We start from the raw sequence: 15,530 nt of genomic DNA, 5'->3' as shown, positions 1-15,530 counted from the left end.
ATGACCAAGATAAGTCAAACAGGCTACTTGTACGGGTAGAGAGATAAGAACTGTGATCGATAATATGCTGCCAAGTAGATAAGGAAGTATTGATAAAGAACAAATTGCCGGTGCCAAACCGGGAAGCACCACTTCTTCGCGTTTAAAAGATGTCGACAAGTCCGCTCTCAATGGTCAGCGTCATCTTGATGTTCTTCGAGAGCCTTCTAATATTTCGGATGATAGCTGTAGCCCATACACTCAAATTTCGGAACGGTATGCTCCCTAGCCTTGGTGTGTCCACCGCAGGCCATACGGTGCACCTCAACCGCCGAGCACGTGGCGCGTGTTAAATATATCTTGGAGTAGGAGTAAGTATACCTTCTGAGTACCAGGTGCAAGAAATGTTACAAGAGAGTCATAGTTTCAATAAATCTTTGAAGTTGTTGCCCTTCAAATTCCTCGCCCACGAAGTCTTTTGAGTAGAAAACGCTGAAGAGGAGGTGAGAACTTATAATACCAGATAGCGGCAAATAGGTCAGCTTGGTCTCAGCTACGTAGTTCATCAACTTCCCCAACAAGAATCTGAAGGTGAGACCGGTGTCCGATGCGTTGATCGAACTCTCCTGCGTCGTCCATGGGCAATTTAGTAAGTAATTGACGTGCGAGAAGGATTGCTCTAGAACTTTATAACGTGGTCGGCCTCCAGCCTTCGTATCTGGAGTTAGTTCCCAGCAATTGGAAATCGGTCCTGAATGATTTGAGCCGTGACACTATCGCTCCGTTGTTCTCCTTTAATTGACTAGTGCCCGTGTCGGTCCAGCTGAACGCCCCTAACGGCCACAACGCGAAGCTTGCGAGCGAGCTCGCTTCACTGACTAGCAGCTGCACCGTGGAGGCCTGCGCCAGTACCACCCCGGCAGCATATGAAGAGGCTATGAACACGGTTGGCTCGGCGGGACTCACCAGTACGGAAAGCGATGTATCATCTGCCGTAGGGCCGCCGTTGATATACATGCTACTGGAGCTTGGCACCTTCGCCAGTTTCGACAAGAAATGGAATGCGGCACTCTGAATAGGGTAAATATAATAGCGGCTATGGTGGATTGAAAAAAGGGGACATTATGCTACCCAGATATCATTGGTAGTGGTTTTCTTCTCACTTCTGCTGTGCATTTATGTGCATACCTATATAAGATGCTTTCTACGTGAAATCAACTTTTTTCTGGAATAACATATCTTTCCCCAGGCAATATCTCTGACTCTTTCCTCTGTGCAGGTATACTTCTCGCTGGTAGCACGATTATGGGGTTGAATGCGACACGATATACCTATAGAAGCTTGGGCCTCTAATGCCAAACTTTGTGAGGCTTCGTGATGATATGTTATGTTTCTTTGATGACCATCACGATACCGCCCTTGAGAGCACAAAAAGCAACCAAGGCTCGTATTAGCAGCTAACTGCCAGCGCGCGCGACCAAGTAGGAAGGCTTGTACTTCACTGCGTTGGCATGTTTTGCTCAGCTGTCATTGATGTTTCTCACTTTGACACTTAGCCGCGTGCCATGTTAAATTTGGCAAGCACTTAGTAGAGCGCCGCCTCCTGCATATATGAGCACTAAGTGAGCAGACATGACTTTTTTATATGAGATCATTCGTTGAAGGGCTCGTGTGTACTCGGGAAGGGAATTCGATCTTCTTAACAATCATGGAAGGTGAACACAATGCTTTCAGGATTCAAATATTGATGGTCTCGAAGTGATTGAATACACTACGCATGAATATATAGACAATATAATGTTGATGTTACAATATTGATCCAGATTTCTAAAGTGTTGATTCCAACCACTTTCATCAGACTTTAAATCCATTCATACATGAATAATGAATATGATTTAAAGAAAGTCGAAGATATATCCGAAGTTTAAATCCAATATTTGATAATGATACTATGAAATGTATCGAACTTATTCCATTTCCTCGTCCGCCATAGTTTCACTGCAATACATCTTTATCCTTGAAGTTCTAGTACATTAAGCTGACTCCAATCCAGCTTCCCGGGCCCGTCGTTCCGCCCGCCTCGCTGTCTTTTTAGCTCTTGCTTTAGCTTCACCATCTTGGAAGTCTTCTGTCTGTTTACAATATTTGATCAGCTTCTGCAGCCCTGTGGTACCACGACTGAAGGATTAGACTAACCTTGACATGTGCACTGTTATCAGTGGCCGCCCATCTCGCTTCACCTAATCTCTCAAATTCGGCCAGCTCATCTTCAAACCGCTTCAGCGCTGCACCAGCATCCTCGACATTATCGCTGCGAGGTCCGATCCAAACCCCTTGTTCGTCGCACGGCATATAGCAGTCGTCCGACTCGGTTGAGGTTATAACGCCTATATTGTTTGGCACAGTCAGCTCAACTTCCTTTGCGGCCGTGAGGCATCCAGAACCTACTATGTGAGGCGCCAGGTTGAATACCCATGGCGCTGAAAGTGAGCAGAGTAAGAAGGCTTGTGAAGAGCATTTATGCAATGTGAGAAGAGCTAGGGTATCTGAGTGGTTTGTTGTGCTTTGCGTAGTTGAGTTCGAACTCCTGCGAGTATAATTGAGGTGGTCAATAAAGATGATGAGGAGAAGTTTCCAAAAACTCGATCCTCGGGAGCTCCTAACTTATATGTGTCTTGCGCCCAGGAGCTGGAAACCTTTTGCCTCGATCGTGTTCTGAGTTATCCCACGCGGGATTCGCTAATGTCTCCGTACCTGTGATGTACTACAGCACTTAGGGTGTAAGAGAAGCAGTCGACTCACTCCTCCCAACCGTGTTCAATGAGGCAGTGACTTCCGTGGGGGCCAGTCACTCTCAGAGGGTAGGCAGCAGTGGCCGGAGCCTAAGGAATCTCGGTCACGTCACCGAGCGGTCGCCGACGAGGAGGCACTGCCGTGAGAGTAAAACAACATCAAGACATCGCAGGATCGCAGAGCGCAAAGCCTCTTGCCAGAAACATGTGGCTGTCAGCACGGTGTCAGAGTTTTCCCCCCTCTTCTCACTTCCAAAAGAATCCTAGGCATATCACCCGATGAGACTTGTGGTCCTTGTCCAAGCTTGCTGGGCATGTCAGCATTTGATCATTACGGGCCGAGAATGCTCGTTCCGAACCCAACAGCTCGGAAATGAACATATAAATCGAGGCCCAGCACATGACTCCGCGCATTGGCCTATCACGGCTTTCCCCTTCGCTGCAGTTCGCATCCTTCTGTGGGTCGATGCGGCTGACAGTCCGAGGCAAAGCGGAGCCCTTCCCAGTCTAGGCTGCCCCCAGATGTTCGCGCTATGCACAGAAAATCACATAATCCGCCACGCGCTTCAATTATTCAGTTTCCTTCGTCTTTTCTGCAACTGACTTGCTTCATGTATGCGACCGGACGGGGGCACATGGTACTACCAAGGGCCTCCTCGGAAGGTTCAGACTCGTGGGGGCCACATTCATCGTCTTCTGGCTTTCTAGTGTTCAGGTTCGCATGTCCCACTGAACGCAATTATGCAGAATGCAATATTCATCTTTCCATCTGAGTCATACAGGTGGAGATATAGTGGATGCAGTCCGTAATCTTGTGATAACCAGAGGGAACCGACAATGTTGAAGATTTCCAATTGATAGTAGTGTTATTTGATTTGTTCCGCTTACATCCACAAACAAGGCATACACACACACACATACCTGAGTCACATGTTCAGCCCTACGAGGCGTTAGTTTCGATCCTCAATTGGCCTCTACTAAGCGAGCAAATCCAAGGCACGCCACTTCCTCCCAAGGGGCTTAGCAGTAGTGTTTCAAAGATGATCTCAGCCCTGATTGTGGAGCCATGTCTGAAGTGACACATTACCACGTGAATTTCTGTTTGAGGGTGTAGTCATGCAGGTACCTGTGAAGTATCTGGATGCCTAGACGATATTCCTTGTACGACAGGCGCCTCTGAAAAAGCCTTAGGGCTGTGCCAGTGTGAGAGCTTTTCTCGGTCTTTTCGATGTAATAGGAATTAAGATACGACGACATTTTGTCTGCAAGGTTTTCACTGCTGACAAGTTTAGTTGTGGACGGCTGGTGGGTGAGAATCTAACAGCCCAAGTGACTCAGCTGAGGACGAGTGCAGACTTCGTTTTAAAGAAGCCAAAACCACAGCAATACGTAGAGACTCCTATAGCATTTCCCTACGTTCAGGGGCCAGCTTCCAGGCATAAGCTCATTATCTCACCTATTGCCTTGTCACTTTGAAGTTCTAGGACTTTCCATTAGTCCCTGAGACTCTACCGATCTTCACTTTATTTCCAGTCTGTTCACTTGGGCACTCACTTTGTTAAGCAGTATGATTTCGACGAGACTGTCTATAGAAGATGAAGCAGAACGGACAGCATTCATGCAACCCAGTCATGTCCGCCGCGAAGAGAAGTTGCGGTCATGGAGAAGTCTCCCCCATCTTTTCATCATCCTCACCGTCTTGAATATCATCGCTTCGGGAATCACCACAGTCCTCGTGGCCATACGGTACCATCAATACACAATCACATCTACGAGTCCAAACGATGTTTACCGTCGAGTGAACGGCCCTTCTCCTCTCTACGACGAGGTCCATCTCAACCCATACAGAACAACTACCAACGGCACATTTTGGCCTGCCGACAGGCCCGATGGAGGTAGCATAGCCCGTCACATGCCGAACGCGGCAGATGAGGCCATCTGGGACGACTGGGAGCTTACCACCGTCGTGCCAGTCACTGCAGCAGGTATTCGCGAGCTGGGCAAAGATCCCTCGACGGCAGCGAAGCTGGAGAACTCCGTCTGGGGGCTGGGTGACGATGCTTATGCGGCGGTGCTCGACGTGTTCCACCAGATACACTGTTTAAACCAGTTGCGCAAATTCGCATACGCGGATTACTACCACATGAAAATTGCCAACGCAGACCTGGAGGTCCTTACTACGCATGAGGTGCATACGAATCACTGCGTTGATATTCTGTTGCAGGCTATACAGTGCTCTGGGAATCTTCGTGAGTAATCTGACCTGTCCGGTTTGAGGATGTCAATGTAAAGTCGGTCGACCAGCATTCAAGTTGCTAATAATCTCTTCAGAGCTAGTTACAATGCATTGGACAGAAAGGCAGCGATACCCTTTCCCTGATATGAGTACCAACAGGCAGTGTGTCGACTTTGACAGAATAAAACAGTGGCGAGACAACAACAGAATCGATATGAAAAAGTTTATTGCGACGATGGCGAAGGATCAACAACCTAGCCCTGTGAAAGAGCGGCCTGCAGAAAAGGGATACTTGGACATGTTTGGGGCATGAGTGATTTCGCCCTGAAAAGACCTCCAAGGGATCATACTGCTCTGGATAGAGTAGAGCAGAGCAATAAGTGACAATGAAACCAATTATCGCTTCGATTTGTACTGGTAGAGAACCAGAGATGTCGTGAGTCGCTTGACTGAGCGTCACCACAGGCTTGATGGTTCTATTCAGGATACATCTTATGGCATGGTAGGCTACAGGCCGGGTCATGGTGAAGTTGCAAGAGGTCACGACGCGGGCACGTGTGACGCGGAAGTGGATGTCATGGGTGACCAGGAAGGGCTCATATGAGAACCAACAGCGAACAAGGCCTGGGTGTTGGAGGCAGTACCTTGCGGCGCAGGTCTCAACGTGAGGAACTGCTGCGAGACCAGACGATGGAGCCCAACATTTGGTTAACCATATAATACAAAGTCGCTGCCAACACGCATGTTCAACGTTTCACATCTGCTATGCTATCCGTACAGCTGTCCGCTGAACGAGGTGGATCGGGCCGATCTGCTGGTTAAGAAGCTTGGAGGCCAATTGTCGAAATGCTCGATTCACTACCTGACTGACAGCGTAAACGGCATAGTATCAATTTGGCGCGCAGGAAGAGGATCCGACCACGTCATCAAGACGGACTATGGCTAATTGACAGTATACCATCCGTATCTTTTACAGCTTAGCACCGGAAACGAAAGGTTGTGTCGTTCGATGCATCGACAACACAAAGGCTCGGACTGCAGGTGTAACCCAAACGCAAGCTCAAGCATCATCGGAGTAGGGGGTCTGCCGGCGCTGCAGCTGGACCCATCCTGGAACTGGACAATGAATTCATCGACTGCATCATTCAGGCTTCCGTTCTGTCCATATTGCTCCCAGCGGCAATTTGTACACATCAAAACCTGCCATTTTCGCCGCCGTCCCTTTACCTGCAATTGACTGAGTCTTACGGGCTTCAGTAGTCGGGGTAGTCTCAACTTCTAGAATTTACACTACAAGCTGTTAAGACGTGCCCCTCCTATTAGATTCAAGGTGCATAATAATACTTGTTCAATATGTTCATGATTTGGCTCATGTCTAAGAGCAATCTGTGCTGTGGTCAGGATCAAGGACTTCTTTTCACGCAAGTTCTTTTCATTCGGAGATAAAGGCCTGCCAGTACAGCCGTCAGCTGATTGACGCTTCGGGTATCAAGTTGAGCCTCAGGAGAACCTAGCTTCATAATAAGTTTAGTCCGCTCACTGTTCAACGTCTCTGTAGATATGGGTCAGTGGCTTTTATCCACATCTACTCCTGCATAGGCTGCTTATAAGTGAGCTACCAGCTTCCAGAAGGCCAAAACTTCCCACTTCTCAGTCTCTAGCTAGGTAACTAGGTAAGTAGGATATCTTAAACCTGGTTTCGTGCAATTCAACAATGATCATAGAGCACAGTGAGTTTGCTTGTTTGAGTCTTATTGATCGGGATTAGTTTTCCGGATCCTGTTGATGGACGGATGGATCACATTTGACTGTGTGTACCAATAGCCGCATTCATATATAGGTTTCTGGCATTACTCAGAAGCATTAGAAGGGCTGTAGAGATTATCAAGATGCCTATTAGGCTCTCCTGGGCGTATAAGGTCCCGGGAATCGGAGTCTGGCTCCTGGAATTTCGGGCGGCTTCGTGTTGACAGCGCCGAGCTCCTAGGCATTAAGTATAATCAAATTTTGCAAACAGACGTCAGCCCAACCACGTGCTGATCTCTCTGCATGAAGCTAGGCACTGGTGGATGCAACGTGTATTCAAGATATCTATCATTTGCACCTAGCATACATGTGCGAACCGGGCTCCTACATGGTAGACCTGCTAGCCCCATCCAACCCCGAGTGCCCCTAAACGCCCAAGACATGGCTGTTAGACGGCTGCTGCCATTGCTCGCCCCGGCCTTTGTGGATCGGGTTTGCGGCCAGTGCAGGCGGGCCCTCTTGGTCCATCCACGGCTGCACGGTGGTCCACAGACCGTTGCGCTTGCGGATGACGATGACAAAGACGAGTGACACGACGGCAGTATAGATCCAATCATTGATGACCGGGTCTACAAACATGAGAGCAGTATAGGTCTCGTACTGATCATAGGGGTAAAAGTCGGCAAGTACAAAGACGGAGAGGTAGATGAGTGTGTACAGCTGGGTGACGAAGTTCAGGATCGCGGCGACGAGGAAGAGGACTGCGGACTGGAGTGGACTTTTGGGTCAGCACAAGTAACAAAATTTGAGTTGGCTTGCCGTTTGCCGGTGACGCTGGAAATGCTGAAGCAGTCGTAGTGCACAACTTACGTTTTTCAATATGTAGTTATGCTTCGTCTTGTTGAAGACTACGGCGGCGAAAGCCACCAGCAGTAAAGCCCAAACAAACGTGAGGATGTTGAAGGCTACATTCATCTTCCTGCTAGCCTCATACAAAGAGTCTTCGTCGTAACGATACCACCAATCGCTCAGATAACGCGAATATTCGGCGTTATAAACACCGAATATTGCAATTGCCAGCATAGAAAGGATTATGCACGATGCTATGGCAGCGTACCTGACCGCCTTCTGTAGCGCTGTTCTCGTCTGGGTGAGGCAGAACAGGAAGCCGTTGCCCAGCTCAGCAAGGGTCATGATCAGGAGGAGATTTGTTATGTAGGAGAAAAGAGTCCCGAGGAGAGACGTGCGTAAAGAAGCGTGGTAGATGCCCCCCGTATCGGAGTAGCTTTGCTCGTAGATGATAGAAAGGATACCTTGTATTGTGTACATTAAAAGCCACCTATTGATAAAGTCAGTGAAAACAGTCTGAGGAACACGAGACACCAGAGCAAGGCGCTGTGCACAATATCTCGCTTGTTTTAGCTCCACTTGAACATACAGTATTGCTACCGGCAGCATAGCCTTGAAATATGCAATCGTAACTCGTGCCGGATCATGGCTGCGCCGTGCTCGGTAAAAGCTGATGCACATGATGACGAATAGGGGCGGTATCATGATGGCTGTAAAGCCGACGTTGACACCCGCCGAGACATTGTAATCGATGTATTTTGTCATTGCTCGATGAGTTGAGCAGATTGTTTAGTCGGACGATAATGCGGATGATTAAAATGTGTGGAGCGATTAAGGTAATAAGTGGGCAAAATAATTAGGAGATATGCAAAGCAAACAGCATTTGAGAGTTAGACGGGCTGTAAAGAACTGAACCTAAGCACAGAGTGTGCGGCCCGCATCCGTCTTATAGATGACAAAGACTCACAGGAATTGAGGAAATGGTGAGTGAGGAAGAAGCAAACCTCACGCCACAGACTATAGGTGTTTAAACAATATGCCTTGCGATCTGGCAAAGTAGCCAGGCACGCGCATCGCACCGCCTCGCGGCAGTACAAATAAAGAAACAGAAATGACTGGGCGGATGAAATTAAGACGCAGCGGAACACTCCTTCGTATGTCCAGGTGGCCCAGGGAGTGTGCACACAGCCCTGGTAATAACAAGACCAGGCAGCCATGTCAGCACGGAGGCCGAATCATAACGGCCGTGTTGCGCGAGAAGGATCCGCCAAGATTTACACAGGTATTTACGAGGTTGGCGTGCCCGGGTGCTCACTGCATGCTTACGATGCTCTAATCGAGCCTAGCGCATACCACATCGTCCCTCATTCATTATTTTAGGGAGCTCAGCTCTCCGTCTCCGTCAACGTCACGTCCGGAGACCCCGTCTTCCGGCTGTTCAGCGTCGATTGAGCCTCTGTCCTGTTCGACCGCAAATTAATTACGTTAACGATAGGCTCTTCCCATTGAGCCAGACGGGCGCAAGTAGGGCCGGTCTAGATACGGATGGCTTATTGTTACACAGGGATCAGGTCCGTGTAAAAACTTACAAGGGACGAGTGGTTCATACCATTTCTTCAACTCTGACTTTGGTGTTCGATGCTTCTAGCAAAAGCGAGCCGGTTAGAGATTAATTCTCAGGGCCCAGGAGGGCCTTGAACAGTATGCTATGAATATCTGCGGTATAGATTCTCTGCTGATGTTGGAATGCTTGTGCAAATGTGAAATGGAAAGGTTCTAAGGTTAGAAGGGCCTAGGCGTAGGTTGCGCACTACAAGTGACCAGTGCTGAAGCAACACTGTTCATGCCACTATGTTGAGCACTTCGCATGATGTCGCTGGACTTTTGACATATCAACGTAGTTATAGAGCAAATAGTTTAGAGTTTAAAGACAGTCCCGGGGCATGGGTCATATCAAGCCTAGGACGCACACTGAGCAGTACACAGAATGAGTGAAGCTCTGTCAGAGCTTCGAGACTAGATCGCTTGGGCTCGATATTGGTACAGCTTGTGACTTCACCGTGAATGAAGTAAGCCCCGTCCTTCTCTTTGTCCTGAGGAATCCCAATAGTGATTTGTTGGGGCGCAGCTCGCTGCGTTTCTCGGTCTTCTACTTTGCAAATGGATACTAGCGAGATACCATGCTATACTTCTGTCAGACGATTTCAGCTGTCACTGACTTCGGCACGCACTACCAGCATCTAAACTGTCTTGTCATGATTGAGCCTTATGAAACAAACCATTCCCCACCCCACTCCCATTTCCTCCCTTGAAGCTATATCTCTGAGGTTCTCAAAGCGGAACAAATGAAGTTTTTGAGCCTGACTGCGACCTTACAAGTGTACTCAAATGAATCGCAAGGCTACATATAGTATTACTTAATCGAACCTTACAATGTTAAGAGCTGGAAGCAAGTTTCAGGTGTGTTTTCTGATGGGTGAGCCACTGAAGAAAAAATGCACCCGGAACCGGCCGCATTCCCGTGTCTGAATTACCTTTACACTGCTGCTTTGTACCTTATCCATAACTCAAGCACAGTAAGGGTAACTTATAGCAGCCATGCTGCGGGACGGAACAGAGTTTGAAGATGCATTTATAGTTATCAGCCCCTTACTTATTGAAAGTGACTTCTTGTAAACTCACCTGATACTTTTTCTTTCATAGACTCTATCTTATATCTTATATCATACTTTCTTATTTTAAATGGGTAAAGTCCCGGGTCATATTTTAAATTAACCAGACTTAAGTATTTAATACTCATATACCTAAGCTTGTTACCTTCAGTTAGCTTTAGTAGCTAGTATTATATATGAGCCTCACAATACGAGCGCCATAATAGCTCCTACCATCGCCAAGAAAGTCCATCCAGAACCCTCACCCATCCTGTCGGTGCCATTGATGGGTGAAGAACCCGTCTGGTTCCCTCCCGTCTGATTCCCTCTCGTTCCTCCGATCCCAGCCTCCAAAACCAGCCCATCCAACCCACCCTCGACGCCCCCCAACGGCGCAACCAACGCCATCTGGCTCCAACTGAACAGCGTATTCCTCCCGCCAAACACAAACACCTCGAACCGGCCCCTAAACTCACCGTCCACCCACACTCGGCTTCCATTCACGACGTCAGTCTCGACGCGGATCTCAGCGGGCAGGGCGACTGGGACGAGCCCGTGCGTGGAGCTCGACACGTTGGTCCAGATGCGGCCTGGGTGTGCGGGGTCGTGGCCGTCGGACTCGGACGTCGAGCGCAGCGGGTAGGGCCAGTTATCTGCGGTCTTGAAGACGAGTGTCGTGGTGGTGGTTGTCTCGGTGTCATTTGACGTGACGTCCTCGACGCTGAGCGATGTGTCGGGGCCCATGAGTGAGAATGCGGAGGAGGCTCTGAGGGTGAGTGTGTACGGCGGGCCGTACGAGCCTTGGTTCAGGCTCACGTTGGCTGCATCTGATGGTTGGCGCGACCATGACATGAGCGGTGAGTTTGCAGATGGGTATTGTGGTCCGGGAAGCCGTCTGTCGAGGTTCTGCCCCGGTGCTTTTGACGTGAGAAGCGTGAGAGTGGAGGGCAGGTCCTCCGCGGAGATGTTGAGCCCGCGTGTACCGGACCAGGCACGAGCTGCTACTACAGGTATCCCGTCGCGCATGGCATAGTACGCTTCGAGCTGCGTTGTGGCGTCTGGGCCGCTGTCGCTCCAGGCGGCCAGGATCGCACCTCTGTTCCCACTCGCCCCGGGTTCGAGCTGCTCGGTGGTGTTGACCTGGTTGAAAAGCCGCGGATCCCACTGCCAGCCAGGAACGTTTGCAAAATTCATCGTACGTGTGACGTTGTAAAATTGCGGGTAGGGAGCTGGGAGGATGGGCATATGGTCGTTCTTGAGACTCATGTAAGCCCACCAGTCGTTCGAGTTGATCAGCTCGTACCCGTCATTTTGGAGCTGGACAGGGTCGGATTGTCCGTATTGCCAGTGCTGGATGATGATGTCGTTGGAGACGGTGAGGTTTTCCGACGGCTCGTTGGTGCCCCAGATACGGATACGCTTCCCAGAGGTCTCGTTGACCCAGTCCTTCATCTCATTCACGAATCTGATGTAGTCATCGGCGAGATCAGCGTCGTATTCGTCAGCCCCGATATGTACTTCTTTAGTCTGGAACCAAGGCAGAAACTCCTCCCAGATGGCTTTGACAGTGGGCCCCGTATCAGGGTGTGTCAAATTAAGAAGATCCTTCTTCGTCAACGCAAGTTCAGGCTTCCACTTTGTGATGGCCAAAGCATGGCCTGGGGCCTCTATCTCTGGAATCACCGTAACACCGCGCAGCGCACAATGCTTCTGGAAGTCCTCAAACTCCTCCCTTGAGAGGGTCTCGTTTTGGCGCTCGATGATCCCTTGGAGCTCTGAATTCTCCGGAAATAGCGAGAAATGAGAGTAGACTTCATACCACGTTTCATTGTGTCCTCTGTTCAAGGGGTAGTTGTCGCTCGAGTGGTAATGGAACTCGGACATTTTGAAAAACGACGCGTAGGTGCACAATTCCTTGAGGAAGTCGGCCGTGTACCATTTCCGGCCAGCGTCGAGCATCCACCCTCGTGTCGCATACGCAGGGGCATCAGTTGTCCGGCCTGGGGCCAAGGCTGTCCCATTGGCAACCAGAAGCTCCTGCAGCAGCGTTCGTGTTCCCCAAAACATGCCACGAGCGCCTGTTCCGCCAATGAAGACGCTCCCGGCCGATACTTCCAGCTCATAGCCTTCCTCTGTCTGGACTCCATTTTCGTACTTCAATTGGCTTGCGTCCCCCCTAGATTGCCCCAGGAAGATGCCCGAGTCAGGGAATTCGTCGATCTGCTCGATTTTCCATCCGTCGCCAAAGAGTTGGGAGAGGTCCTGGCGGAAGGTCTCTGCGAACTCGTATGCCGACGGCGGTATGAGCGTCAGACCCTCCGTGTCGGTGCGATCTGCGAAACTGCTGGCGATGTAGATTTTCTTCGGGGCTTCTTGGATAGAGAATCCGGTCGAGGACGCATTGCTGCTTATCCATTGCACGGGAGGAAGAGGCTGCAAAGCGGCGGCAACCCCCGCGAACGCAAACAATTTTCGGAATATCATTGTAGATGGGGACAACGGACTTCAGAGGAGCCCTGTCGCTGCCGGCATGGCAAGCATCATGCGAGTTTTGTAGCTGCACGCAGGTGCGGCCCAGTCTGGCCCAGCCTTTCAGATTTCCTAGCTGGGGATCTGCAAAACACGGCCAGGGTCCTTGTCGCTGTTATCGCCTCATTCGTCGCCTTTCCTCGGAGACTTGCTGTGTAATAAATGCGGGAGCCAAGGACTTGGGGAGATGATACGAAGACGGTGAGCAGGTTTAGCGGCGCGATACCGGCAACTGCCAAAAACCCCTTGTCTATCTTGGGGGCACGCTATGGTGTGCGGGTGGTGCGGGGGACATAGACTTTATTGAATACAGATAGATAATCCCAGCATGCATACAGGCACCCACCTCACCATTGTGGCGCTGCCCCCTTAGTCAAGAGCTATACTATAGTACACACGACTGCCTAATCACTCCCTATTCAGTAGTTAGGAAAGTTACCGCAAGGCTTGCCAACTAGGTACCTCTCAGGACCTACGAGACTGCCAGTGCGGCACGGCTGACAGGAGTCGGGCTTCTTTAGTGAAAACAAGATGCCAGAGCAGGCAGCATGTATCATGTGATGAATGGTATGCAGTAGCTGATCAAATACAACATGAAAAGGCACTTGGGAGCCGGCATTTTGTAATGAATTCTGGTCATCTCGCATGCAACGAGGCCTCCGAATGACTACTCGGCGATGATATAATTATATGACCCAGAGGGCTCCAACGAGCTATTGCGATACCTGTTGAAAAAAAACAGGGACTAGATACATCTCTTATTTTATTCCAAGAATGATATATTTCAATGAGATAATAGTTGTACGATCCAGAGCTTCCACGGCTGCTCTACTTGACTTGCCATCATTTCCTTGACTTGACTGTCTTGCAAGTGTAGTAAAAGGTAAGCGAGGCCGTGTTCGTTGCGGAATGACGTAATGTTTTTTTTTTCTTTTAGGCAGCCATCACCTCTTCCTTCCCGTGAAGGCTCACGTAACAATCCAGTTGTTCAAGGCGCCAATTGTCGTGAAGCACATGACTTTCCATGCACCCAGCTCTCTTTAAAAGCCACCCACCAGCGACCACCAGCCATGCGAATCATCAGCAACAGCGTCAAGTCAAATCTCAAACCACGATTCAACACCATGTCCGACCAACGAGTAGCCGCCATCACGGGCCAAGCCGTTGCCCGCGTCGCAGAGATGCGTGGTCACCTGCCCGTCAGCAGAAACAGCATTGTCAAATTCGACCCCGTCGTCGTCAAGAACGACGCTGAGGCCACAACGATCATCGCGCACGCGCGCTTCCCAGAGCTGGTCCGGGCCTTCCTGCAGCACAAGATACAGCACGGCTCTGCAGTTGAGCAGTCTCTCTACACATCCATGTCTTGGCGCGATGAGGTTTCTCGTCTGATCTCGAAGCGTCCTCTAGTTTTCATGGGTGGTAGTGATCTCACCAAGCTACCAGACGGCCGAATCTTGGGCGGCGCTGCTCGGGACTGGGATCGTGTCGGCACCGATCAGGAACATCTCAATTCTCATCTTCGGCTCAACGACTTTTTGAGCTACGATGAGATGATGTTGAGTGCGCTTCTAGGGGTTTCCGGCTCTAGCCATTTTATAAATGACGGAAGTAGATACAACGCAGCAAGGCCCGGTGCGCCTGGGACGTTTGAGCAGCGAGGAATCATTGTCGGACTAGTCGGTGCTCGCTTCGAGAGGGAGGATCGAATGGAATCCAGCTATATCCTGCCTCCGGTTCGACACCCAAGGATGCATCCCGATTTACGCCGAACATGGCAGGATTTTCTTCGCATCGGACCTCCAGCGCCGGACAATTTCAATGCCCAGGCATATCAAGCCCGTATTCGCCTTTCGGCCGAAATGCTCTTATTCGAGGCCGATAGGCGTGCGAGGATTGCGAACAAGAAGGCCTACGTGTACATTGTTGGCCTCGGGCTTGGCGTATGGCAGGTGGATGCCGACCAGCCGCGGCTCTATGTTGACGTCTTTGCTCAAGTGATCAAAGATCTCGGCTCTCAATTGGCCGAGCTGGGAACTCTGGAGTTTGCTTGGATCGACGTAGCGTCTGCCAATCGCCAGAACATGGAGGCCATCGCAGCGTCGCACGGTGTTGACGTGCTGTTCTCTAAGAGGAATCCAGCAGCGAAATTACCAGCGGACAAAGCCGAACAGCTCCTGGTGCTGAGCTACGCATGGGACTCAAACAGTTTCCCAGGAAATGAGTATTGGATGGGCTCTCTCACTGCCAGCGGTGACCCGGCGGCGGCCTGTATGTCTACAATCGCCGAATTGCACAATCCGGTTATCAACCCTAGCTTTCTGGGTAGACTGGAGCTGCTGGGGTAAGTCTACAATCCTTCCTTTTCCATCCCCGACCGGGTTCCTCGCTCAGAAATGCCTCTCTTCGTTGATTATACATGAGCAATAGTGCTCTGGTGCTGTGCATTGTCAATGACCATAAGTAAATGTTCAGAGTTCATTTATACACCCTGTTTTTGTTATCATGTCTTTCTGCTTTCAATTGAAGTGCTATGTCACCTTGAGCATTTCCTTGAAATCTGTTTAATTAACCATCTACAATACAGTTGAGTTATTTTACAATCATACTCACCTCATGCATTGATGTACAAGTAAGACGGATGATCTGGGCCAGGTGAGACAAGATAAATAATTCATATTTTGGCGATGTAGGTTCTGACACACTGCTCTCATCCAGACTAAAGTAGATCAACATAGAGATCGGACG

General features: G+C 49.8%; 6 protein-coding genes across 6 annotated transcripts; 3 read left to right on the top strand and 3 right to left on the bottom strand.

Annotated features, from left to right (window-relative positions):
- Window positions 1–149: 149 nt before the first annotated feature.
- On the top strand, window positions 150–1,054 carry J7T55_008054 (LysM domain-containing protein; the record flags this gene model as incomplete). The annotated part of the gene is made up of 2 exons (XM_053131209.1): window positions 150–255; window positions 786–1,054. 2 exons carry the CDS (start codon window positions 150–152, stop codon window positions 1,052–1,054), a joined length of 375 nt encoding a protein of 124 aa, XP_052990888.1.
- Window positions 1,055–2,115: 1,061 nt separating this feature from the next.
- On the bottom strand, window positions 2,116–2,455 carry J7T55_008053 (uncharacterized protein; the record flags this gene model as incomplete). Its single annotated transcript, XM_053131208.1, has 2 exons — window positions 2,116–2,366; window positions 2,428–2,455. The coding sequence occupies 2 exons, from the start codon at window positions 2,453–2,455 to the stop codon at window positions 2,116–2,118; spliced, it is 279 nt and encodes a 92-aa protein (XP_052990887.1).
- Window positions 2,456–4,338: 1,883 nt separating this feature from the next.
- J7T55_008052 (uncharacterized protein) lies at window positions 4,339–5,953 on the top strand (the record flags this gene model as incomplete). The annotated part of the gene is made up of 4 exons (XM_053131207.1): window positions 4,339–5,020; window positions 5,103–5,269; window positions 5,514–5,671; window positions 5,788–5,953. 4 exons carry the CDS (start codon window positions 4,339–4,341, stop codon window positions 5,951–5,953), a joined length of 1,173 nt encoding a protein of 390 aa, XP_052990886.1.
- A 1,226-nt stretch (window positions 5,954–7,179) lies between these two features.
- On the bottom strand, window positions 7,180–8,367 carry J7T55_008051 (uncharacterized protein; the record flags this gene model as incomplete). The annotated part of the gene is made up of 3 exons (XM_053131206.1): window positions 7,180–7,521; window positions 7,624–8,092; window positions 8,192–8,367. The coding sequence occupies 3 exons, from the start codon at window positions 8,365–8,367 to the stop codon at window positions 7,180–7,182; spliced, it is 987 nt and encodes a 328-aa protein (XP_052990885.1).
- A 2,090-nt stretch (window positions 8,368–10,457) lies between these two features.
- Window positions 10,458–12,737, bottom strand: J7T55_008050 (uncharacterized protein; the record flags this gene model as incomplete). Its single annotated transcript, XM_053131205.1, has 1 exon — window positions 10,458–12,737. One exon carries the CDS (start codon window positions 12,735–12,737, stop codon window positions 10,458–10,460), a length of 2,280 nt encoding a protein of 759 aa, XP_052990884.1.
- Window positions 12,738–13,852: 1,115 nt separating this feature from the next.
- J7T55_008049 (uncharacterized protein) lies at window positions 13,853–15,130 on the top strand (the record flags this gene model as incomplete). The annotated part of the gene is made up of 1 exon (XM_053131203.1): window positions 13,853–15,130. The coding sequence occupies one exon, from the start codon at window positions 13,853–13,855 to the stop codon at window positions 15,128–15,130; it is 1,278 nt and encodes a 425-aa protein (XP_052990883.1).
- Between the last annotated feature and the right edge of the window lie 400 nt (window positions 15,131–15,530).

The sequence above is a fragment of the Diaporthe amygdali genome, assembly GCF_026229845.1.
Source record: "Diaporthe amygdali strain CAA958 chromosome Unknown NODE_25_length_736740_cov_64_583793, whole genome shotgun sequence".
Taxonomy (NCBI): Eukaryota; Fungi; Ascomycota; class Sordariomycetes; order Diaporthales; family Diaporthaceae; genus Diaporthe; species Diaporthe amygdali.
This window is presented reverse-complemented; position numbering and strand designations above follow the sequence as displayed.